Source organism: Prionailurus bengalensis, chromosome A3 (assembly GCF_016509475.1).
Source record: "Prionailurus bengalensis isolate Pbe53 chromosome A3, Fcat_Pben_1.1_paternal_pri, whole genome shotgun sequence".
Lineage (NCBI taxonomy): Eukaryota > Metazoa > Chordata > Mammalia > Carnivora > Felidae > Prionailurus > Prionailurus bengalensis.
This window is the reverse complement of record NC_057354.1, coordinates 55136210-55162180: the sequence shown is the minus strand read 5'-3', so window position 1 is coordinate 55162180 and position 25971 is coordinate 55136210. Positions and strand designations below refer to the sequence as shown.

The 25971-nt window shown below is 50.3% G+C and overlaps 1 protein-coding gene across 1 annotated transcript in view; it reads right to left on the bottom strand.

Annotated features, from left to right (window-relative positions):
• Window positions 1-2192: 2192 nt before the first annotated feature.
• Window positions 2193-25971, bottom strand: part of TGFBRAP1 (transforming growth factor beta receptor associated protein 1) — a 60301-nt gene continuing 36522 nt past the window's right edge. The window contains exons 5-12 of the mRNA XM_043603045.1: window positions 19967-20049; window positions 16566-16907; window positions 14785-14842; window positions 12813-12956; window positions 10740-10883; window positions 9998-10157; window positions 6476-6909; window positions 2193-4810 (exon numbers count right to left, since the gene is read on the bottom strand). Coding sequence (XP_043458980.1) covers window positions 4634-4810; window positions 6476-6909; window positions 9998-10157; window positions 10740-10883; window positions 12813-12956; window positions 14785-14842; window positions 16566-16907; window positions 19967-20049 — 1542 coding nt within the window. The 3' untranslated portion in view covers window positions 2193-4633. The remainder of the gene's footprint in view (window positions 4811-6475; window positions 6910-9997; window positions 10158-10739; window positions 10884-12812; window positions 12957-14784; window positions 14843-16565; window positions 16908-19966; window positions 20050-25971) is intronic.

Below are 25971 nucleotides of genomic sequence, written 5' to 3'. Positions count from 1 at the left end.
TGAAAAGCGGGTCAAGTGAGACAAATGGAAAACGCTCGCTAGAGGAAGAGAACTGTTAACGGTGAACAGCCTGTGTTAACGGCACAGCCTGAGACCCCACAGCCTGTGGGGCAGCTCAAAGGCTGGACCGTACCTGCTCCGCTGCCGATTTCCCGAAGGGTCCTCGGATGCCACCCAGTTCCAACTCCAGTCTACCGATGACACCATCATGGTCTAGGGGATGTGACTGGCCCAGGACCACAGCTGAGTGTTGGAGCCTGACGAGACCCAGGCTCCCCTGCGTCCAGTGGTGACATTTTCCTTCGGAACCACACCTGGCCTGTTGACTTGTATATGCTGCTTTCTAGCCCCAGCTTGCCACACGTCTCATTTAGCTAATTTACGGCTCCGGACTGCAGACTGAATTATAGCTATTTGTTTCCCTTCCCTGGCTGCAGTGCAAGCTAACGAAAAGCAGGCTTCATTAATTCCTGCGCTTATCACCGAACAAGGTATTAACAAGCGTTTAGATGATGCTCCAGCCATTTAGTGTTTTTGAGAAGGTGAAAGGGCCTCTGGTCCATATGGTCTAGCTTCTCGTACATTTTCCTTTCAGACGCTGAGGCTGACAGACCTGCCAGGAGCAAATGGGGGTGGTAGTTGGTATTTAATTAATCTACCACGAGTCACAGCCCATTTCATGAAGTCAGGCGCCAGTCTTTGCCTCTACCAACAGTCACATTTAGGACATCAACTCACGCTTTCTCTCTCAGCCACTTGGCCTTGCGATGTTCTTGTAGGCAGTGGGAACCTAGCACTTCTCCCTTTCCAGGCAGGTTTGTAAGCCTAAGCATGCTCCCCTCTACTCTTTAATACGCTGAGCCACAGGATACCAATAACACAGAAATAAGAAAAGGATCTTAAACTTGCTGCTTTATGACTTTCTGGAAGCAGTGACATCACTGTGTGAATACTACAGTCAAGGCTGGCTAGGTTGCGGGTTCTCATGGCTTGAGAAGCACCAGGCGGGGATCTCTGCCGGCAGAGACTTGAACTCTAGCTGGCTGGACTTGTCCTCCCAAGAAAATCATCCCACCAACCTGTGCCTCAGTGTCTTCAGCCTGAGATTCGGATGATTTGACACCTCACCTCTACTGTCACCCACACGTACTTGGAATTTACCAGCCGGAATGGCATGTGGTACAGGGTTAGAGCACTCAGGGACGATCAGCTGTGTTAACACAGCCTCTCCTCAGGGCTCACACAGCACCTATAATGAAAAAGGAAACACGGCAGGGGCGCCTACGTGGCTTAGTTAAGCGTCTGACTCTTGATTTGAACTCAGGTCATGATATCGCGGTTGTGGGATCAAGCCTAGTGTTAAGCCCTGTGCTGAGTGTGGAGCCTGCTTGGGATTCTCTCTCTGCCCCTCCCCTGCTTGTGCTCTCTCTCTCAAAATAAGTAAATAAACATTAAAGAAAAAAAAAAAAGAAATATGGGAATATGCTGTGAAATTCATTTGACAGGGTTTCTCGAAGACTTGCTATGAACAAGGATGAAGTAAAATTTTAAAGGTGAGACAAACAAAAAAGTTCTACTCCTTGAATATGTTCAGAGTTAGAAATCCACCGGCAACAGGTCTACTTAAAGGGCATTTGGCTGAAAGGTGAAGTATGTGGGAAGTTGCCAGAGGTCTCCTTGGCTAAATTCCTCAGGGTATGATTGATCTAAACGTAACAGATGTCAAGGAGCACCTTGAGAATATGCAGGAGATAAATACAGAAGAGGACCATTTAAAACTCAGTAAAGTGGTAACGGGGCGCCTGGGTGGCTCAGTCAGTTAAGCGACTGACTTTGGCTCAGCTCATGATCTTGCGGTTTGTGGGTTCGAGCCCCGCTTGGGGCTTTGTGGTGACAGTGGGGAGCCTGCTTGGCATTCTCTCTCCCTCTGTCTCTGCTCCACCCTCGTGCACTCTCTCTCTCTCAAAATAAATACACTTGAAAAACATTTCAAAAATTATAAAATTTAGTAACGTGATAACAAAGAATTTCAGAGGTGGCCAATGTAAGTCCTCTGCAGGTGCAGGTAGGAGCCACGAGGTACGGATGAGTAAGTTCCGGAACTCCTTGGACTAGGTATTGCACCAAGTGGAAAGCACCACTTCACCGAGATAATTTTTATTAAAAAAAAAAAAAAAATTACAGAAAGAACAAAGAATTAAAAGAATTTTAATAAAATCAACAAGTTTACATTTGTACATCTTGTGTATTTGGGACCCGACCAGGGGTGAAGGATAAAGTTGCAAGGACAAAAGTTTCTGTAGGAGAACAAGCGAAAAGCAAGGGCTACCCTCATTGTACCCCACGGCCTCCTGAGCTGCTCTGCACTCACCAAGGTCATGGCAGGAGGCATCCTGCTCTGAGCTCAGGCCCAATGCTCCACACCCTACAGGACACGCCCATATGAACACCTGCGGGGCAACAGCAGAGAAACAGTTCATAAAATCTAACAGTATTGCCCCTCGAATATTAATGCCAACTGGGTTCGGCTCATGCTGTTTTAACTAGAATGGCTACACGGAACCTAATGAGGGGAGAAAAGGGCTGAGCAATGTTCTAATTGTTCCACTCAATGGCACAGTCACAAAACAGCAGGCCTTTAGAGAGAACTATGTATTTTAAAAATCTGATTTGCAAAAAAGGGCCCGTGGACGTCAGAGAAAGAGGAGAACGAGGTACGGTTCTGAACACAGGAGGCCACTCAGCTTTAATCCCCGTCATTCTAAAGGATGAGAAACGTTTCAAAAAAAACCGACCAGTGTTCGGAGAGAGCAGAGACTAGTGTCCCCAAGTTAGGAATGAGCAATCACAAGGTGCTCTCAAGATTTTACCCACGTCATGTCCAGCGAAACAGCGCTTTTGGAAGTGTGACACGGTACGTGCTCGGGGCTTGTTCTTGAAGGAATAAACATGAGCTCGTGAGTTGTAACCATAACGTGCACAGTAATATGACCATCCCGGAACAGTCATCCACAGGGTCAAGCTGTCAAACTCATGACCGGACTTGGGCTTCATCCCCACGTACGCAGTGTGTGGCTGAGTTGCAAGAGTTTCTTCATTTATTCTTTAGACGGAGACACAGGAAGAACGCGGAGGCGCCTTTGTTTTCTTGGGCCACTCGGAATCACAGAAGGACGAAGAATACTGACCATTATTAGTACAGGAGAGCACTGTTCAGACAACGGACAAGGAGCGCTTCACCCCCGCTCTGTGAGGCCCGGGCCGACGGAGAGAGGCTCTGTTCCAGGGTCCTCTCCTGTGACACACGAGCTAATGCTTGTTTCCCTAACGCTACAGCAGGGGGGTACAAGTGTCTAGTGTTAGTTCTTAATAGAATCATTAATCCCAACAATGAAATTCAAAACAGGGCAGCGAAGGAGGGACGGCTTCGGCTCCTCCACGACGTTAGGCGGAGACACAAAATGACTCAGTCTGTGGTGAACAAGAGGGACTCCTCCTGTGAGTTCAGGAAACCTCAGAGCAGGCGTGTAAAGTGCTGGGAGGTAAGGCAGCCTGACTGGACTTCCTCATCGGGGTGTGCAGAAGCACCCGGCAGGAAAGATGACAGACATCTCGGTCACGGGCGAAGGCAGCTGTCACCGCTGCCCGTCCTGCTGAGGGTGTGAGGTTAAAACCGGCCTCTCCTGAAATTCTGCTCGGCTTGTGCTCGTAACGTTTCCCTTTTAATTTCCCGAGTGTTCAGTAGGAGGTACATTTTAACAAGGAAAAAAAAAAAATGTCCCTAACGGATATGACGGATGAATTTCTAAACAAGAGAAAAACTGCAGAGATGACAGAACTTCAAATAAAACTTTTTAGTCAAACATGTCAATTGCGGAGTTTCAAATTGGCAGGTGTTGTGACAGTACAGGGACCGAAACCTGGGCCCTCACCTGCCACAGGTCTCCCGTCCACTGTCCTCTTACAGATGGGGCGAGCGGCTTCTCTCTTGGGGCTACACCGTTTTCCGACAGGTCCTCACTGGCGAGGCAGCCAGAAGCGTACAAACTCCCCCGAAAGGGGGTGCTCGGGTAAACAAGGCAGAATCCTTTAGGGGTTGAGAGTCACACGGGAAGTAGAAAGAACAAAAATATTTCCCCAAGGTCAGCTAAGGGCAAAGGCGGAGCCCACGAGGTAATCCTGGAAACAGACAGCCCCCCTCCCCCCCAACCCCTGCTCACAACCGTGCGGCTCCTCACCCTGCCGAGCGAGCTATTCATCCCTGTGCCACCCTGGAGCACGTTCCCAGTGCAAATGCACATCTGGAGACTAGGGCACCGGAGTGGGGGAATCCAGGATGTCCACACTGCAGAGAGAAGGCTCATTTTTCTCTCAAAGTAGGCATTCTTTTTGGATTACAAAGTACCGGGACGGGCGAACCCTAACATGTCTCTATTTGTGGGATTTTCCATTTACATTCAATGTAGAGTGGTCAGCAGTGAAGAGCCCCTGTTTCACGTTGACCGACATCTCCCCAGCACCCAGATGTCACCCCTTCGTCCTGGCTGGCACAAGTGCAGCGGCTTCTGCTCTCTGCACCCAGCAGGCTTGGTAAAGAGCTCAGGGTCCTTCTCACGCCCTCGGATGGGCCTCCTCAAGTCCGTGCGCCAGGGCCGGGGGGGCTGGGGTTCGTGTGTCTGCCGGCAGCACAGTGGGTGTGGACGAGACCACCATTTGGATACCTAACAAACACGGGCTCACGAAAGGGATTTTGGCACATCTGGCAGAGCTTTTTGTCTGAAAGCCGAACTGAGCTTCCTTTCAACTTCATCTGCAAAAAAAAGACCGAGGACACTGTCAGCTAGAGTTATACCAGTTTTTCAGAGTGGACGTGCGTTACCCCATGGATGATTTTACTCATGAGGACTGCTTTAACATCCATTTCTTTGAACAGAATATTAGAGGAGGGGCACCTGGGTATCTCAGTCGGTTAAGCATCTGACTTGGGCTCAGATCACGATCTCACAGTTTGCGAGTTTGAGCCCCATATCGGGCTTGGTGCTGGCAGTGCAAAGCCTGCTTTAGATCCTCTGCCACCCGCCTCAAAAGTCATAAACATTAAAAAAAAAAAAAAAACAACACCAGAATATTAGAGGTGAAAATAAACAAAAACGTCCCTAGGAACCAGAGAGATAAAAAAAAAAAATGCTACAAAACTGCTTTCTTATTTTATAAAAGTAACTGCTGCTCGCCGGCCACGGGCATTTCTAAACAGGCCCTCTCTCAAACATTCTCTGAGCTCTGTGTTTGAGCCAACGCCTGTTGGAAAGTCATGTCATGTTAGAGCCGAATAAAGCTGTGTAAATCATCCAATTCCTTGGCCCTCTCATTTGCAAACAGGGAATGTAAGGCACAAATAAGGGACTCCATCAAAGCCATATGGTTCATTCATGGCACATTCCTGCCTGGTCCTAGAAAACATAATTTCATTTGTTTAAAGGCAGCGAACAAAACCGGGCTGTAACCCCCCCAGTTCTGCGAGGTAAAAAGCCTTTTTGCACCATTCACTGGTGTCAACCCAGGCAACTCTGCCTACCGGCAGGACCAATTACCAATTCAGTGAATTCACCCTGTACTTATTAGTTTCATCAGTCACTCAACAAACACTTATTAAACACTTTTGAGATGCCAGGCTTGGCTCTAGGGATACTGAGATACACAGATGAAGTTCTGTGCCCTCAAAGAACCCAGAGTCTAATGGTGAAGGGAGACAATTATGAATGCATGCCGGAATGTGTGGTGGGCGAAGGAGGGGAGTTATCTGCTTGAAGGGATATGAAGGTTTCACAAAGGAAAAAATACCGAGGCTGGGTTTTGAGTAGGCGTTCACCAGGCATAAAAGGAAAGGTTAGGACCATCTCAGGGAGCACCGCAGGTACGAAGCCTGTATGTGTGAAGCAACCTGTCACATCTGGGAGATTCCACATGTCCTGGGAAGCAGCAATAGACGGAAAGGGCCAGACCAAAGGAGAGGAGATGGAACCCCCCAGGCCTCAATTCTTCTACTGGGGACTCACGAAGGCTTCCACGGGGGAGGAACACATCGGGTTCCTGCTCTGGAAAGATCCCCCTGCCGGCTGCATAGAGTGTGGGTCTCACAAGAGAGAAGTCTCCAGAAAGGGATATAAACTGGGGACTGTCGGGGACGGAACGTTTGTATCCCCCACTCCCAGCCCCTTCCTATGCAGAAGTTCTAATTTTCAATGTGATGTACTGGGGGCCTTTGGGAGGTGACAGAGGTTGGGTGAGGTCATGAGGGTGGGGCTCCCAGGACGGGATTCGGGCCATGACAGGAAGATGTGTCCTGCCGGTGGGAATGCAAACTCTTGCAGCTGCTCTGGAAAACGGTACAGAGCTTCCTCAAGAGTGCAAAAGCAGAATTCCCACACAGTCCGCTATTCCACTTGTGGGCGTTTCTCTGAAGCCCGGCTCTCACCTTGTCGTACTTGTAGATCAGGTTTTCAGACTTGGCCAGGCCGACGGCCACCTGAGTGGTCCTCCGGGTGTGCACGCTGTCCCTGACGGCCCCGGTCAGGAACGGGCGCAGGAGCTGCACCGACCAGGTGCCCGGCAGCAGCTGCAGGACGCGGGCGGCGTCGAACTCGGCTGCGTGGTGGTTCAGGAGGTCCGTGGCGGCCACGGCCAGCTCGGGCACGGAGGGGCCGGGCTGGAGATACATGGCCAGCAGCGTGTGGAAGAGCCGCTGCCGGTACGGCGGGTCTCTGCCCTCGGAGCGCCACAGGCAGTAGTCCTCAGCCGCCGAGAAGTCCCGCAGCTCGTGCACCAGGATGCGCAGGGCCTCCTCGTGCTCCTCCAGCTTGCCGTGCAGGATGGCGCTCTCCATGGGGAGGCCGGCGCCCCGGACTCTATCTGTGCAGCAGCAGCCAGCGGTTAGAGCCAGCCCCGGCTTGCCCCCAACCCCCGGGTGCTCTCAGCCTAAGAAGGGGTAAAGGGGAGCCGGCCACCTAGATGGTTCACACGAGGCCTGCCTGTACCTCCGTGCTGCAGATCTGGCGTCTCCGAAGGGGAGGCCGGACCCTACTTATAGGTAGAGCCTAACGGCAGAATACGTTATTTTTCATAATGCTTAGCGGCTGAAGGAAACAAATGACCTGTCATCTCAGCGGGCCCTGGTCAAACGGGAGTATCACGGCTTCAGGCTTCTAATTAATCCAGCACTGTTCCCATTTTCCCAGTACGGGATCTTCGACCACAGTGGAAAGGCACTACGCTGACTTACGTTCCGACAAGAACCCCGCCCTGCCAAAAACGTGTGGTGAGCCCCTTTCTTCCAACTGAAAATATAGTTCACAGAAAGGAGTATGGGTCCCTCTTGTTAACCATCCATATCGACATTACTCTAAAGCTGTTGTGTCTCCTGCAATTTAAGGTGCCAGGCTATGAGCAACACAACACCACCACAGAAAGTTCTGACCGAGGCCCTGCCCGCAGCGGGCTGTGTCTCACTGGTAGAGGCCCCTTGTTTTCCGCTCCCTCGGCAACCGAGGAAGGTAACGTCAGTTCTCTTCCTGCTGTAGAAGGATGTTCGAGGGACAGCTCCTATTTCAGAGGCCAACATTAATACTGGAATTCTGGGCATTCGGACTTAGGAGCGTGGCCACACTCTGGCCTGAGGCACACGGCAGACACTTGTAGCAAACGGCTGGTTCCACAACATATGTCACCTACAGCACTAAACACAGAAGCTGCAACGTGTATCCTTGTCATCCTCACAAGGAAAGGTCACCAAATAATTGCTAAGTGGCAACCACATGTAGGGCACGGGAGAGGCGCAGATTGGTTGAGAAAAGACCACGGCAGTGACTGCACTTTCCACATCTATCATCCCGTTTGTATTTGATTCTCGGCCACCCCGGGCGGGCAGGCTGCACAAGAAATGCTACTACAACGTGCCCAGGCTGACGCTGCCGAAGTCACCTAACGAGGGCAAAGAGTGAGTCTCTCAGCTTCCAGTGTTCTTCCATAGTGCCCTGACGGACACCCCCTTTCCTGCAAGCTCCCCAGTCTTATCTGCAAGCCCTGGCTTATCTCTGTGACTGCTCAAGCAGCGCCTTCTCCGTGCTCCCTCCCCTCCACCCCACGCAGAGCTGCTATCGGCCGCTACGTGCATGCTCATTAAACTGAAGGCCAGAACCGAGTGACATCCACCTTTATATCCTCGGTGCAGCGTCTGATACTCTACACATGCTCACAAACGTTAGCTGACCGAGAACCTGATCCACAAACCCATGACTAGCGTGAGATTTGCACGAAGAGACTTGTAAAGCATGAAGCATGACGGACGTCAGGGGTGACAGTAAAACTGTTTAACAACCATACGGCATGGGCACCGCCCAAAAAGCACGGACAGCGGCCGTGAGGGACCAGGGTGGCTGGCGAGCATCACGGCCGAAGGTCAGCCCCGGTGCAAACACAGGCCACAACGAGTTTCTGTGGATCATGTGAGGTGGCAACCACCCCAGTCCACGCTCTGGACCTACTGTCCGTGAGCTGTGTGACCGGAGGCAAGTTGGGTAACTTCTCTAAGCTTTGACACCCCTGTAAAAACAATAGTAAAAATAATTTTTAAAAATAGGACTTATTTCAGAGGGTCGTTGTGGAGAGCGTCCTAACGCACGCTAAGCATTCTGACCCGGGCCTGGTGTATACAGTCAGTCCTCATTATTCAGATTCTGTATTCGTGAATTTGCCTACTCACCAAAATTTATCTGTAACCCCAAAGTCAGCAGTTGTGGTGCTTCTACACTCATTTGCGGACATGCACAGGGCGGCACAACACCTGACACGCATATTCCCAGCCGAGCCACCTGACACGCATATTCCCAGCCGAGGGCCCATAAGGTGATGCTCTGCCTTATTGTTGAAGCCCTCATTCAGTAAACGGTCCTCTCCATGGTGTGTGCAGTGCCACGATTTTTGCGTTTTTGTGCTTTTTGTTGGTAATTTTGCCATTTAGAATGGGCCCCAAGCACAGTGCCCAAGCGGGGCCTACCGTTTCCAAGCACAGGAGGGCTGTGACGTGCCTTCCAGAGAAAATGTGTGTATTCAATGAGCTTCGTTCAAGCCTGAGCTAGAGTTCTGTTGGCCTTGAGTTCAATGTTAATGAATCAACAATACCTATTAAATGAGGTGTCTTTAAACAGAAGCACTCATAAAACAAGGTTATGTACTGATCAGTTGACAAAAATGTGAGCAGAGGTTTGCAGGAAGCTGACCCTGTATTTCCTGGATAGCACTGTTCAGGATTCAGTAATTTAATGTCTGTGGAGACTTTATAGAACATAACTACAGCGAATAATGAGAATCAACTGTAGTTATGGTCAAAAAACACTGCACATTTAAGGAGAAATACATTACTAATCCCAGTAAGGACCAATCTGAAAACTCTACTATGTCAAGCACATCGAGAGAATCTAGTTCATTCTACCAGGTGCAAGCACTATGCTGCTTTGTGGCACTTTACGCAACACAAAAACCGTGGGCTCTGCACCCCAAGGAAACGAAAACCAGGCTCCCATCCAAGACACCTGTGGCTCAGAGCTCACGGTTTGGAGCCTCGAGAAATCTGAGTGGGCTGCTGGGGGCGGTGCTAGCTGGCACAGCCTTGCCCAAACGCTGGTGCCATCAGAAGGAACTGAGAATCAAGCGGGCCGAAGAGGAATAAGGCAGTCTAGTGAAGGTAGGCTCGACAGATAAGCGGCCTTCCAACCCCCGCCCCTCCCCGCCACCGGCAGCTTTGTGTCCCTGGCTAAAGGGCCAACGTCCCTTTCTAGAAGGTGGAGGCCTGAGAGGCTTCGCCCCACCCTCCAAGACGGCTGACTTTGGGCCAGAAGAGGCCCAAGGAATCGCCCCATCAAAACGAGGAGCTATGGCAGAGCCTTCATCCGCGCCTGCCAAGGTGAGCAGGTCAAGGAGAGGCTGGCGGGATGCTGCTCACCTATCAGGAAGTGGACTCGGTACAAGTCAGACTTCTGGAGCAGGTGTCGCAGCTTCGCCTGAGTCTCCGTCGCTTCCGCACCCTTGCTGTTGGCGCCGGGCCTCTGCTGCAGCACCTCGTCCAGGTAGAGGAGCGCCAGGTGTGTGTGGTACTCTTCCTTCTGCGGGAGATGACGGCGTTGGCAGGTGGGAAGCCAGAGCGCTCCCAGCCAGTGGGCGCTCCCGACACCAGGCCTGCGCCCAGGCGAGCCGGGGCAGGGGCTCGAGGGCACTGAACGGGACATATTTGTTGGATCGGAAACATCTCAGAAACCGCCAATACAGGGAAGGCAGACTTAAACTCTGGAGCAAAATATAAAAGGGTCACTTCTCATCTGAGAAGGGCCACGGGATTTAGGCATTTCCCCAAAAGGTACGGCTCCTCTCATTTCCCTTGAGGACAGTAACAAAGAAGGAAAGGAGACAAAAAATAGGAGCTGGATGGATACAAGTTGGAGGGCAAAGAAAAGGCGACATGCCTCTCCTTCATTAGCCTCCGGGCCTCTAGACCATCCACGAGCACAGACTGAGCATCCGGGGAGCCAGGCATTTAAACTATTACGTTAGAACACCGAAAACATCTACATTTAAGATATTACATTAGAACCATCTGCCAACACGCTTTCCGGTCAAATTCTCTCTCTTAAGTTACTACTAGGACACGGCAGCCCTGCTCGTGGTAGTCCAAGTTCAAAAGCGCTCACCTGCAGTCTCCTGTCTATGACCAGATGTTCCAGATACTTAACAAGGGCTTTAGGGTATTTCTTAAGGCAAGTGATAATGCTGTCGGGATTAAAACTGTTCTGCTGTTCATCCAAAGGTCTCCTGGTGAAAACTTGAACTCCAACCTGAAAGGAGAATGGTAATTTAGCTATTTCCTTCTCCGGATGCCATCTTATGTTTATTCTAATCGATGGACATTTATGTCTGGGGAAAATTGTTGTCAAAAACACGGAGATACAGCAACACAGTATGGGGTGGGGCACTGGCAAAGTCCAAAGAGCACGGCACAAAGACGGGAAACCTCATACACCTCATCGGAATTTCTCCTAAAAGGGTCAGAAATTAGGGGCGCCTGGGTGGCTCTGTTGGTTGAACGTCCGACTTCAGCTCAGGTCATGATCTCACAGTTCGTGAGTTTGAGCCCTGCATTGGGCTCTGTGCTGACAGCTTGGAGCCTTGGAGCTGCTTCAGATCCTGTGTCTCCCTCTCTCTGCCCTACCCTACTTGTGCTCTGTCTCCCTCTCTCAAAAAAATAAACATTAAAAAAAAAAATTTAAAGGCGAGAAATTAAAGAATGAAACATTAATTAACCGGAGAGGCACCAACTCTGTAATATTAAGGCGATCTGCAGACAAGGATGGTCACTTGCTGGCCAGTTAAGTGAAAGAACAAATACAGTACTGAACGTTCAGTAAACTCAGTTCTCTGCACACAGGGATCCACTATGTGGATCATCTATGTAGATCCAAGGCCCGTCCCTGAGCAAGTTTCCAGACGGCCTTCCTGTGCCTGTTGAATGGAGCTCCCTGTGGCAATTCCATCTTCAACAGAAATGCTAATGGGTCAGGTAGGCAAGTAAAGGCATGCTATACTTCTCCTGGGCATTCTATCACACACATGTGCACACACACACATGAGAAATACAGCACTGCTCTTCTGAGTGTGAAGTGAGTTCTATAAGCCTGGATTTGTGTCTGTGCTGTACCAACTATTTGACCTTGGGGAAGTTTCTAGAGCTGAGCTTTGCTCTCCTCGTAATTCCCCCTTGTGGCGTTGTTGTGGCATTTGAAAGAAATGATAGAGGTCGAGTGGCTGGCTCATCACCAGGCACACAGAATCCTGGGAATGACTTGCTGATACCATCTATTAGCACTGGGAGGAGCCCAAAGCTTTCAACCGTTTTGGATCCATGTTGCAGGTGTGCCTGAGTGTGTCAGGGTATGTTGTAGGTGTGTGTGCACAGAGGCCAAGTAAAGATGGAGTTAAAAGCACGTGAAGCCCATGGGCTCAGACCTCCCAGTTCAGAGAGTACCATGGAGAACATACCCCAGCTCGGATTTTTCAAAGGCAGATGTGACATGCAGAAAACTCTACGTTTAAGACGAAGGTCCCGAGTCAGGAAGCTAAGTTTCTCTCCTCCAAGGGGAACCAAGGAAATGTGTGTTTTTAACGGTGACGGCTGAGATGCTATCCCTTTTCCAGTCCTCCAGCGGCTTCATAGAGGAGTCCTGAGCTTATGCGCTACCGCCCCCACACCCTGCAGCCAGCAGGAGTTTCCTCGGGGTGCTTCCTCACTGCTGCCCTTCCTCAGCCTCCAAGATGGCAAGTCCTGCACAGGGCTCCCTCCTACCTCCAGAGCCACCATTGCCATGCCAGGGGGTGCGGCACAGAGACAGGACAAGGGTCTGCCTGGTGTGGCCCAGGCGGGGTACCACGCCCTGCAAGGCGACCATCTGATCCTGCACCAGCCCACAGAAATCAGAAGGGTCACACTTGGTCAGGCATGGGGGTTCACACACACGTTTTTCAGAAGATGCGAAGGAACCCTGGCCACGCTTTCTGCTTTTCTACAGAAGGGGCCTGCCCCACACTGATGTGCCGAACAGTGTATCTCAGAAGTGCTGAAATGCAGAACTTCCTAAGACTGGGCATTCCAAAGGCTCAAGATGAGCCATTAGAAGGGGAGGAACAACATGGACGGTTGTTGTTAAAATCAATCATTTAAAATCACTCCCCCCACCCCCCCACCCCCAATGCATTTATGAAGCACAAACCTCCTCACTTTTCTGCAGGACCCAATCAGCGTACTTCCACACAAGTTCCTGGTCTAAGCTATAGGTAAGGAAATCAACGACATATTCGTATAGGTCTGAGCGAGTGGAGTCGTGAATGTCCCCGTTCACAATGTTCACCCATAACTGGAAAGGAGTAAAGAACAAAAAGAAATGGAAGGTTACATACCTTTCAGAATTACCTACGGAAGGGCACGCGTTTACTCATTTGGCCTCTGGATCCTTTAAAGTAGTAGGACAAATTTTAAACTTTGAAGGCCTAAACGAATTTTAAGTTTTTCAGAGGAATAAAGCAATATATAAGACGGGGTCCCGGACATCAAGAAAATAAAGCACCAAATTCTTTTTCTTTCCTTTCTAATGAGATCATAGTAATACGAATAGTAAACACAATAGGTGGAAAGATGGAGATGTATTAAAAATGTTTCTTCATGAGATAAAACGATCACTGACAGCATTTTGATGCAGACGAAACTTACCTGCCTCCATCGGCGGGGCTGTTTCCACCCTCCCCACCACGGGGATCCTGGACTTGACGTCCTTTGTGGACCAGGAGGGTCAGACACTGTGCTTTCAAAAATACTGGTGATTCTGTCCCCTAGTGCTCTGTCTTGTGCACAGGGGCTCATGACAGCTGCTAATAATAAAAGTCCCTTGCTATTTCATCCAGAAACTTCCCTGCTGTGTAAACCAAAGCTTACTTTCGGAAACCCGGGATGAGGCTGCATCACAAGGGAGTGGAAGATATGACGGAGGCCCCTCAGCCTGTACCGCATCTCCTGGACCTCACCCACCTGCCCAGTGCGCCGTACTTCAGGACCACACCACCCGCAAGAGGCCCAAGAAGCAGGGCTGCTGGTGTAGACTGTACTTCTGATATTAGCATATGAACCTTTCTTATGGTCCCAGTTTCTTCCACACTGTATTCCTCAAACCAAATAACCTAATCACACATACACGGAACGTGTCATTTTCTTCACAGTAGAGTTCTGCCATATATAAAGATTTATTTCGTATCACTTGGATTTTGCAAACCCCACTCTATAGCCCCGCTGTTATTATTAGACTGCCATCAAGCTATAATTCTTACAGCCATGTGTTTTACAATATAAAAACGTTATTCTTGACGCCCGAATCTACTCTTGGCCATTGGGTGTGTTGATAGAAACCTTTTTTTTTTTTTTTAACCTCATCTGCCATCAGGTTAATGACAGTGATTGCATGTGTAGCTTTGCCAAAGTCATAGGGCTGACGTTAGCCTGGGGACTACTGCCAATGTTCTCGGCCACTCTCAAAACAACAGAAAAAGAATGATACCAGTGCATACCAAGTGACAGAAGGGGAGAAGGTCTCCTGACAGTGTGAGATGACGTTTGTCACCAGGCGTGAGAGGCGAGACGAGACAGAGGAGACTAGGGATTGATGCCTTTTTATCTCAGGTGCAGTATCCCTGCCAGGGCCACCTGGAATCGTGGTTCAAATCCCTGTTCTACCATGGAGCAAGGCTGTGACCCTGGGCCAGTGACTGGCCTTGATCAGCTTTAGTTCTGTCACAGGTGACATGGGGATAATGATTTACTCTCCCCACTGGCAACGGTTAGTGTCATTAATGGCGGAGGTTATAAATAAGCTGATATTCGCAGGCTTAGTTTTCGAATAAGGCAGTGGTGCCCATGCCTTGTGGCTCAGTAAGAAGTCGTATTTTTAGTTCTTAAATTTTCAAAACTCAATCTTGAAAATGTCCTCGAAAGAGACGTAAAGATAAGGAAAAGAAAGCCCTTGGCTGACATTTGTCAAGGAGGTCACTTTCTAAAACAGTTATTGTTCTTATTCTGTAAAAAGGGGTGTAGACCGGGCAAAAGCAGCCTCCACCAACTTGGGAACCTCCTCCCCAGGTAACACGGAGCTAAACGACAGAGGTTTTTAAGTAATGCTGAAATGCTTTTGCACTAACCTGCACTGCCGCAGCGTCTTGGTTATTATAATGATAGAGCAGTCCAAGTGCAAAATACCTGAAAGGAGACACCGCGTTAAGTGCACCCTCTTCTGCCAGCGGCTGCGGGTGGCGCCCACCCAGCGACAGCCTCCCCGCGCCCCCCGACCCCCGCCCCTCACCCCGGTCCCTCGTATTCGTATTGAGTTCAACAACAAATTTCCAAGGACAAAAAGATCCTCATTTCTGTTTATTTACTTCGGGTGTGCAAACGTATGCCCCCTCAACTTCCAAAAAGGATCGTATTCAAGTCTAGCATAAGCTGAAAAATAAAACAATAATTGTGCTATGGAAAATCGTGTTTGGAATGGCTTCACAATTTCCTCAAATGTTAATACGATTCTATATCTTTTCAGATAATCACCGTCAACCATCACAAGGTATTAAGAGAGTGGTCGGAAAGTGTGCCGTCTGAGCTATCACGGAAAGAAGGGGTAAGGAGTCTGAATACGAACGACAGCAATACGGGCAAGAGCACCCAGCCACCGCGGAGGACAGCAGGGAGGGGGGGTGAGCCCTGGGAGAGGGCACCCAGGGTCCTAGGCCCTGAGCTTCAATTCAGGTTTCATGACTTAGGGCCTCCATGGTCTTGAGCAGGTGGACTGTCTCCACCACCCATTTTCTCCCTCGTGAGTGGAAAAGACTAGCAACGGCACTGACACTGCCCGGGTGGTGAGCCGTTCCAGCCTCCCGAGTTCCACTGGGGTGTCCTGCTCCCGGTCATCCCCCTCCCCAGCTGGGGACTGGAAGAAGCGAACACAGGGGGATGCTGGATTTCTTCCCTCCGAGAGCAAACTCGTAAGATAACGGACTATTCGCTGGTGCCCTCCTCTTTTCCTTAGCCTCTCAGGCAGTTACCCTGCCTGCTCTCTACCATTCCAAGTCACCACCATGAGGCATCAGTGTTATTTTCTGGTTCTGAAACAAAATAACGCCCTCCCATAGCGTGTTCGGGGAACTGAGGGAAAGTGCCAGGAGGAGCGAACACCCACGCTGAGACCGATCACAAGCCCCGAGTTGTCTCCGGCATTTGAACGGGACCCAGCAATGCAACCCCTGTGGTTTCCGTGGGATTTCGTCAGTACTTCTGCTACTTCGAATATACAACAGAAACCACAGATAAAGCATCTTACTGCTTGCAGGACTCTAGGGATCATCCAACACTTTTGAAGAAAGCCCTCTCGCACCTGCCCAGAATGAAGACGACACGGGTCCTTCTTCCCACGTCAGTCACTACAATTAACCGCCCTTGTGCGTACGGCAAGGGGCGGCTGCCTACCATCTCGTGCTCATAATAAAAGCAGAGTTTTAAGCCATAAACTTTTACCAACAAGACCAAGTCCCCCTTTTTATTTATGCGGGTGTCTATCTATCTGTGCAATCCGGTCATCGATGACTCAAGTGTGCTGCTGATTTTACCAATACACACGTGGCGTCCTGCGTGGGTGAGTTCTATGTGCAACGCTACGGATATGAAGGCTCAGAATCACTTCCTTTACTAACTGGGCCTCTGACTGGCTGGGGTCAGTATCATTAAAGAACTGGTATGAGACCTAATGCCTTCCAAGACCCTTCCGGTTGGTCTGCAGACTGTGCCGGGGGGATCTACCCTGAGGGGCACTGGGCTGTCACCACGGTGTCACAGGGGTCCCGTGACGAGTCTCCGCTTCCCAACAGCCTCCCTGTGGTGGCGGAAAGGCCAGCGTGCGGCCCCTGGCCGCGTGTGGGGAGGGGACACTCACTTCTTGTGCTTCTCGAGCCAAGCAGCGCTGTCCGTCAGAAGACAGGAGTTCTCGGTGACCAGGAGGTCCAGCAGACTGTCGTGGTCGGCCTCCGCGTACAGCTTGAGCAAGGCCGTGTCGATGTCCTCTTTGTAGCCATTTGCGACCTCTGTGCTGCGGACTTCGTTCAGGTAGCTCATGAGGAAGCGCTTACACTTGGCCATCTTCTCCTGGTCCCCCTGGGTCAGCTGGTTCAGGTCTGCATACTCATGGAGAGGAGGGTGGGACCGTGTGAATGAGGAAGAGGTGGGCAACAGGAAGGGGTAGAGAGAGATCAGCTCCCGGACGTCAAGCTGGCCGCTTCTGCAATTACAGTGTCAAACTAAATGAAGCAAAAAGAGAGAGAGAGTACACATAGGCACACAAAACAACACGGGGAGGAGGGGGGCGTGCACGCCCGCACACATTAACGGGGAGCTGGATGTGTGGGGGAGCACGTCAGAGTGAGCGTCCGGATGCGCGAGCCCAGCAGAGCACTGCCGAGGGGAGTGCCACCACGCGATTCCGACAGCAGAGAGGGGACCACGGCAAGAGACACACACGCCCCCCTCCAGTGCCAGCATGCAACATCAAGACACCCTAGGCGGTCCCAACACCAAGGGAGCGCCGGACTCCCTGGAAACCGAGGCCAAGAAAGGAACGTGAAGGGAACACGTCACTGTCCGGTCAAAGGCGAAGTACAGTCCGACGTTTCTCCTGGCACAAACTATAACCAGGTGTGCTGCACGGTCCACAAAGAAGGGACTTTGCGAGAACATGACTTTCAACATCCCCTTCAGAGATCTTCTAACAGGAGCCGCGAGAGCATTTGTGAGGCCGCATCCGTGGTGACTCTCGACGGCCTCTCAGGGCATAAGATTAGGCTGCGGCTGCAATGGCCAGTGTGGTGTCCTACCCTCGGAAGGCCAGGGAGCCCATCTGGTGACATCCCACCTCAGCTTCACCACTGACCCTGTCCCCACCGCGCCTGCTCATCTTGTCCACAACAAGCCAGCGGTGGCATTACCGAGCTGCGGGCCTCAACCTTGGCCCAGAAGCAGCCCTACCTGTGGGGCCCCTCTTGCAGAAACAGACGCAAGGCCGCCAGACATGAATGGGAACCTCAGGTAGGGCCCGGGGTCTACACTTTCTGCGATGTTCGCTGTGTCCGCCTTCCTTCAAGCTGAGTCTCCTCCTCCCCAACTTCCGGCCTCTGGCCCTCCTTTCTTCCACTCCTGCCCTCTCCCCACTTTCTGCGGTTCTGGGACTCTCCAGGATGAACGTCAGACCTCTGAGCTCGGCACTCAGGGCCCTTCCTAGCTGCTCCCGATGACCTTACAGCTTTGGCTTCCACTGTCCCTCTCATGTTCCGAGGCTTCAACGCCACCTCATCACCTCTCCAGTTTACACACTTCATGCCTCTCAGCCTTTCCTGCGTGTTCCCTCTGCCTAAAGCAACGGTCCTCCAGGGAAGCAGTTTTGCTCCCTGGGGAAGTTAGCAATGTCTGGAGATACTTTTGGTCACCACTGGAGGGTGCTATTGGCACGCAGTGGGTAGAGACCAGGGCTCCTCCAATGCACGAGAGCGCGCCCGTAACAAATTATCCAGCTCAAAAGGTCATGACTGCATGACTCCATTTGGGAAGCTTCTCACCATTTGAGATCCGGCCAAATCCCGATCCAAGCCCGTGCTCTGCACTCTCCCTCAGAGCACCTCCACCCACACCATGGAGCCGCACCTGCACTGCCCAATGGGCACACAGCCAGATTCCAGACTTGTATGGGCAGGCCGCAAAAGCCGGGTGCAGTCTTACCCTGCCGCTCTGGCTCTGGGGCTTGGGCCAAGTGCTGGCCTGACTGGACACAAGGACAGGCTGTGTAACATCTAGAGAAACAGACACAGAGCGTACGGACCCCCAGCGTGCCGACCATGATTGGCTGGCAGTTGGGGCTTCTAGCACTGAACTGAGAAGGAAGTCTGAAAACATGTCCCACACCAATAAGAAAAAAAAATTCACGTTATTAGCAACATCTGTCATGGACACAGGAAGGGAAAGTGGAGTCACGTCTGTCTTGAAGTGTCTTCCTCAAGTGTCAATTTCCTCGGCCACACTTGTCTTTTTTATTAATTTTTGAGAGAGAGAGAGAGAGAGCGCGCTAGCAGGGTCAGGCGGAGGGGCAGAGAGAGAGGGAGACAGAATCTGAAGCATATGCAGGCTCTGAGCTGTCAGCACAGAGCCCGACATGGGGCTCGAGCCTACGAACCAAACTGTGAGATCATGACCTGAGCCGAAGTTGGACACTTAACTGACTGAGCCACCAGGCACCCCTCGGCCACACTTTTGACAAAAACTGAGCAGCAGTCAATGTAAACCAGTAAGAGGCTGAAGCATGAAAGACAGGAACCTTCTATTAATGACTGACAGGCCCTACACGAGTCTATTACAAAATCCACAAACTCTTCTATGAATATATTGTGACCATTCGCCCACTGTTGCAAATTAACCCAAGAAGAAAGATGTACCCGTGACCCAAGTGAGGAGGTTTTCGACACTGCAGGGACAAAGCAGGCAGGATGGAAAAGCGCCCAGGTCCAAAGGGACAAAGAATCTATTTAAGCCCCGAAGTGGCTGATCCTGCCAGGAACCGATGGTAACAGCACACAGAATTTACGAAGTGTCAGCTACATTGGGCATCGTGATTCGCTGAGTGGTTCCTTCTTTACTCAGATACCTGCTCCTACAACCAAGCATGTGCCAGAGGAGGAGGTCGGAGCTGTGGCGGGTCTGATGCCTGACAAAACAGCGGTGCCCTGCTCTGGTTGTTACTTGGATGTGAAGGACCTCTTCCGGTGCTTAGCACACATTTTATCTTTTAGAAGGTTCCAGACTACACAGAATCTATTCTAGTTAGACATTTTGAAACGTATGTCCCGAGTTGTTCTTATGAACATTCTCCTCGTGAAGTCTTTGGAAGGAGTTTTCATGAGTCTTCCCAGAGCACCCGCTCTCTTCCTAAGCTCCCTGATTTCCTGTGAAATCTCCAAAGGAAAGGAAAAGTGGGCAACAGCATTTTCCTAGGAATTCTTCACGTTATTAAATTCACTCTTCGGGATTCCCTTCTCCTCTCTTCGGGGGATTATTAGGGGCACGCCCTCGTCAGCCTCTGCCCTCCTCAGGACACAGGGCAAGTAACCTGAGGCTAAGGGGTGGGGGCGAGGAACGACTGCTGGTGATGGCTGCTACTGTCAAGAAGCCTCACCACTTCCCCGTGAGGCACAAGCTAAGCGCGGCGACATCTCCCATCACGGCCACACAGTCTAGGTGAAGGTTTTGACCACAGAGAGACACACAGGAGGGCTTGCTACCAACACCTCAAATTACCTGAAGAGCTCTTTGGCTTCCAGAAACTGAAGTTGTGCGAACTGTATGAACCCCGCCTGCTGCAGAATCCTTCTGTACATTACCTGCAAGGAAAGACAGGTTTAATCTCTTAGATGTACCTTGAAACCAACGCGGTGGGGGGAAACTACCTTTCTAATCAGAACCCAAGCTAGATGAGCTAGATGCTCATTATTACACAGAAACTGGAAGTTATAAGGTAAAGAGAAAACATGGCATATATTAAATTGTTTTCAACATAGACGAAAATATGTGTGTGTGTGTGTGTGTGTGTGTGTGTGTGTGTGTGTGAGAGAGAGAGAGAGAGAGAGAGAGAGAGAGAGAGAGAGAATCACCCCTTTGTTCCTGAAATAAAACTGTTCTCTATTTGACCATTCTTCCTTCACCTTCCCCATGGATCTTTACTGTAAATCCCATTTCCTTCCCAAATGTGTTCTTTTATCTTCTGTTCTCCTCCTCCTTAGCTCACGGGGCTGCCGTGATCGCTTCTCCTTCTGGTTGCTCAGGAGGTTAATCAAGAGCTCCAGTGTCTCTGGTGGTCTGGGAGCAGCTCGCCCTGCTTCCATTGTTCTAGAGTTGACACTTCACTTCTGAGTATCCCCAGGGCACAGGGCCAATGCCAATCAATAAATGGATAAATGAACCAGTTTTCCTACTAAGCTGCGGAAACACTGCACATTTCCCTCTCCCGGAGCTGTAAGACCCACAGTCACACACTACAGCCTGACAATTCCAGCCATCAAGGTGCCGGGTGATTTTTTATAATCCAGTACTACCCAGATTTCCTTGACCACTGAACTCCTTTGTTCTTGGAACATCCGGCAACAGCAAAGCACGCTAAAGGGAGCTGGCCTGTGTGTTTTAGTTCCACTGCTTCCACGTCTCTGTCCAACTTGGTCAGGGTTGGGGTTTGAAGCATCCTCTGTTTCAAGGTCACTTTGGACATACCTCTCTGCTCTTTTCTTACTGGTGCCATCCCACAGGCAGGCCGTCACCCCCTCACGAACAAAGACTCCAATTGTGTCTCAGACCCTGTGAGTTCAATGCCTCCCCCTTCCTACCACGGTGCTGTTATAGAAGCCACGAATTCCTTGGAGGCACGGCATATACATGATTCATCTTTGCAGCCCCATGCCCCAACACCTGCCATTCAGGAAGTGCTTCTGGATCTGAAGGGCTCTGTCCACCATACTCGTGAACCCTGAGGGAGGGACTCTTTGCTCAGAGATGTTAAGATCTCAGGGATCTTAAAAAGAGCCAGGATGTTAAAAGAGTAGATCTTTCTGATGCTAGAGCCCAATTCTTTCCACTCACGGAGTCGCCCAGGTACACGGCAGGCAGTTAGTGCTGTTACCCCCTGAAGAAGCGAGGAGCTGCAGATGGTCAGCACCTGGACGCTGTCACTCCTGTGCCCTCACAGCAGCTTTTCAAGGGGCTTTTGCTATAGTTTCGAAGAGTTTTCAAAAGTGTTAACATTTCCTCCCTCTCCCCACAGAAGTTCCTTTAGAGAAGTCAGAAGAGGTAGGCTGCTTTTTCATCTTCTTACCACCTGCCTTTGTTTTTCTTCCCTGACACCAGCCATGTGTGGCCTAAAAACTGGCCTGTTAATGCCCCCCCCAACAGTAAGCGGCGGACAGGAGTGGGTCAAGGTCCTGTTGCATAGGGATGCCAGCTCCTCTGGAAGCAGAGGTAATAAAGACCATCCACTTAGCAGAAAGGATAAAAAGGACCCATCAACTGCAGCAGAAGAATTCTCGATCACACCCTGGCCTGTTGATGAGAAATCAGCCAAAAGACAATGGACTCCTCGTGGTTGCAGGACTCAAAGGCCAGCTATCTACTCTTTCCCTTCCTAGAGGGAGACGAAAACCACTTTTGTGAACACTCCCAATCTCCAAGAATCTGGGGTTATTCTCTGTACTCTAGTCCGCAAATGCCATAGGTGGACTAAAGAACAGGCATGCAAAGAGGTCCCATCATCCCGAACACAAGCACACAGATGTGGAGCTGTGGATGGCGCACAGGACAGAAGCGCAAGGAAGCACAGCCGGCTCCAGGTGCTCTGAAAGCGACTGTCTCCTTTCCAGACCTCTCGCTGTGACTGACAGGTCCCCTGGCACTCTGCTCCGGTGATGCTGAACTACAGACCTGGGGCCTGGCTGGCCACCAGGGGACAGACCAGGAGGATGAAAGTCTGTTTATCGCCCCAACATCACAGCTAACTCAACGGTGGGATTTTCAGCTGTTTAACTTACTAATTTGTCCCCTGGAGTAAGGCAGCTGCCAGAAGTCCCAGGCCAAAAAAGTACATTAGCGAAACATATCTCTAAGCAGTGCCATTCAACACGGGCTCTGTGCAGAAAAGGAGCCCTCCTCCCGCCCCCCCCCCCTCCCCGCCATAACCAGCCAGGTGTAGGAGGTCACATGTACTCTGAAACTGAGGTCAAAACCTATGTTTTGACTACGATATTTCTGAATTGAGATTTCTAGCTTTGGGTAACTACAAATTTTGTGAAACAAAGACTCTATTCAATTCAGAAAGAGGCTTGTTTAAGGGCAGAAAAGCCCACTTCTAGGGTCAGGCTTGGCTCCCCCTCCCACCTCAAGTGCTCAGCACTTTGGCTTTGCCAGTGGGCTTATCTCCAGGAGAGCAGGGCCGACGGGCACAGCCCCTTCCTACCGAAAATGACCGCAGATCTGTTGGGGACTGCCAGGTGCAGCCATTACAACCAGATACAAATGTGGAGGACAGCCTACTCTTGACATGAGACTACCCGCTAATTAGGTTATAATGCTCTGTTAAGACCAAGAGGACTTGGGATATATGGTATATACGTATCATTCCTGTAACATGAGTACAGCCAACACTTAAACAAAAATTGGTATGAATGTTATAATTTTAACTGTGTGAGTCAAACGTTTTCGATCCAGCCTCGCTGGCCTGCAAGCATAAAGGCTGCAGGTGAACGGTTAACCAACATGCAGAGTCTCTGGGACGGTGTTCCCACGTGCTTATCCTGAGATATCTCCCGGAGGATCGATCGCTTCAAAACACCAGAAGACTGGAGAATCAGCAGCATGAAACGTGTTGGTGAGCGATTGGTACACACCTCCCCTCAACGAAGACAGATAAAGATACGGGAGACAGTAGACGGCTGTAGGCTTTGAAAGAGACAGTAGAGAAAATACGACCATCGAACATGAGGGGGAAATGGGGAGATGAAACCGAAGTGCAATATGCTCGCTGACCCGCTGGGAACAGAGGGATGCTACCTGAACACAGATGCTGGGGGAGAGAAGGGGAAGGTGCTAAGAGGTTACCAGCTATTTCCAAAAGCTGCTCAAAGTGGGCAACCAGCAGACAGCAGGAGCTCCCCCCAGCAAGAAAAAGAGAAAAGCAAAAGGCTTTTATAAAGTAAATACTGTTACAGTCACCGTTAGAACAAAATTTGCAAGTTTCACACCAAAAGACAGGGAAGAATATAGCTTCCTTTAAATGGACTTCGGTTGATCTGACTTCTGAATTAGGTAAATATTTTACATAATTCTGAGACAAAATTAAATTTCCAAAAGCAATCCCTAGGAAACAAAAGGCAAATGGAACAAAGGGCCCTGGGCACATATATGAAAGATGTGGCGGCAATTGGAGGACAGGACCCTCCCAGGTGGCTCAGGCACAGTCACCTGACCACACAGCCTGGCGGGGGGGGGGGGGGGGGGGAGGGGGGAGGGGCCAGGGAAAGAAATAATGGTGGGACATAAGCACTTATGGGACAACTGGGGAAATGTCAATGTCGATGGGACATCGTTCCATAAAGGACTTCGTTATGACTTCAAGGAGTTCTGCAGACCGTGCAGTGTTTATATTTCAAAGGGGACATTTTGTCTCTTTTCTTTTTTCTTTTTTTTTTTTTAACGTTTATTTATTTCTGAGACAGAGAGAGACAGAGCATGAACAGGGGAGGGGCAGAGAGAGAGAGGGACACAGAATCTGAAACAGGCTCCAGGCTCTGAGCTGTCAGCACAGAGCCCGATGCGGGGCTCGAACTCACGGACCGTGAGATCATGACCTGAGCCGAAGTCGGACGCTTAACCGACCGAGCCACCCAGGCGCCCCAACATTTTGTCTCTTAAAGAGACATACTCGAAGAGTTTCAGGTGAAATAGAAAAAACAAAAACAAAAAACACAAGTATCAGGAGTTCAACCTTAATTATGAATACTATCCATAGCACACAACACAAATCAAGAGAACTTTCTGGGGGCGCCTGGGTGGCGCAGTCGGTTAAGCATCCGACTTCAGCCAGGTCACGATCTCGCGGTCTGGGAGTTCGAGCCCCGCATCAGGCTCTGATGGCTCAGAGCCTGGAGCCTGTTTCCGATTCTGTGTCTCCCTCTCTCTCTGCCCCTCCCCCATTCATGCTCTGTCTCTCTCTGTCCCAAAAATAAATAAACGTTGAAAAAAAAATTAAAAAAAAAAAAAAAAAAAAGAGAACTTTCTGGCACAAGCCTTCGTCCATAATATAAGGTCTCCTTACTGCTGCTTTCTTTATGACGTCTTAAACTTTACTATAATTTAAACATGGCTTTCTTTTTCCTTTTTAATTTTTTTAATGTTTATTTTTGAGAGACAGAGCACAAGTGGGGGAGGGGCAGAGAGCGAGGGGACACACGGATCCAAAGCTCACCGCAGGCTCTGAGCTGTCTGCACAGAACCGGACACGGGACTCGAACCACCAACCGTGAGATCATGACCTCAGCCAAAGTTGGACACTTAACCAACTGAGCCACCCAGGCACCCCTAAACCTGACTTTCTTAAAGATCTAAACTCTCGCCCTTCGGGATCTCTAGAAGCACTCTTCTTTTAATCCCGGTCCCAGAGTTAAACTTCTTGATAAATCCCTCCCTAGTTCAGAAGTCAGTGACACAAAACTGACATGCTATTTTTTTTTATTTTTTTTTTTAAATGAGAGAGAGAGAGAGAGAGAGAGAGCGAGCGAGTGAGCAGGGGAGGGGCAGAGATGGAGAGAGAATCTTACTGTCGAGTATGGACGTGCACCCCAGTAATGGACATGAGCATAAATACTAAGTCAGGCAAAGGAGAAAGCAGAGGTGTGTGAAAGCACGCAGGGTGAAGCACTGTTTTAGGGGGCCAGCGCTGATGCAACCAGATTGGTGTCACACACGAAACCATCTCAGCTGTCCTGCCTCCTGTCTTTGGACAGCGGTGTGGATTACTTCTAAATCGTTTCGAGAATTAAAAATGTTTTGAAATGCCTCACTGAGTGTTTGCATGCTGAAGGGCTCAAGAGCTGTTGGCTCCCTTGCCCCCTCTACCCTTTCAGGCAGAATGCTGGTTCATGGAAGTGGGTCGGGCCAGACCACGGGCGCTTCAAGGGTGCGGATGAGGGGCACCTGCGTGGCTCAGTCGGTTAAGCATCTGACTCTTAGTTTCAGCTCAGGTCATGATCCCAGGCTTGTGGGATCAAGCCCCACATAGGGCTCTGCACTGAACGTGAAGCCTGCTTGGGATTCTCTCTCCCTCTGTCTCTCTGCCCACTGCCCCCTACTCACGCATGTGCTCTCTTTAAAAGGGGAAGAAAAAAAAGTGTGGATGAGGTGCCCACTGGAGCACTCTGGGCAAAGGAGTCTGTATTTCAAAAAGATCATTCCCACAGTGGCATGGAGTATGGACCAAACACACACACACACACACACACACACACACACACACACAAAGGAGGCAGTTAAAATAATTCAGACAAAATAGGAGAAGGGTCTGCATGTCAGCAGTAGCAACAGACAATGGGGAATATGGGGTGAATTCGAGATCATTCTGAAGGTGTATTTCCAGGTCTGGATATACAAGGTTGCAGCAACCAGGAGACAGCAGGGAGCATGTTAGAAAGGAAAAAACTCCAAATGAGAAACTAAGATGACACTCGGATGACACCCGAGCAAGACGATGACTAATATGAGCCAAATAT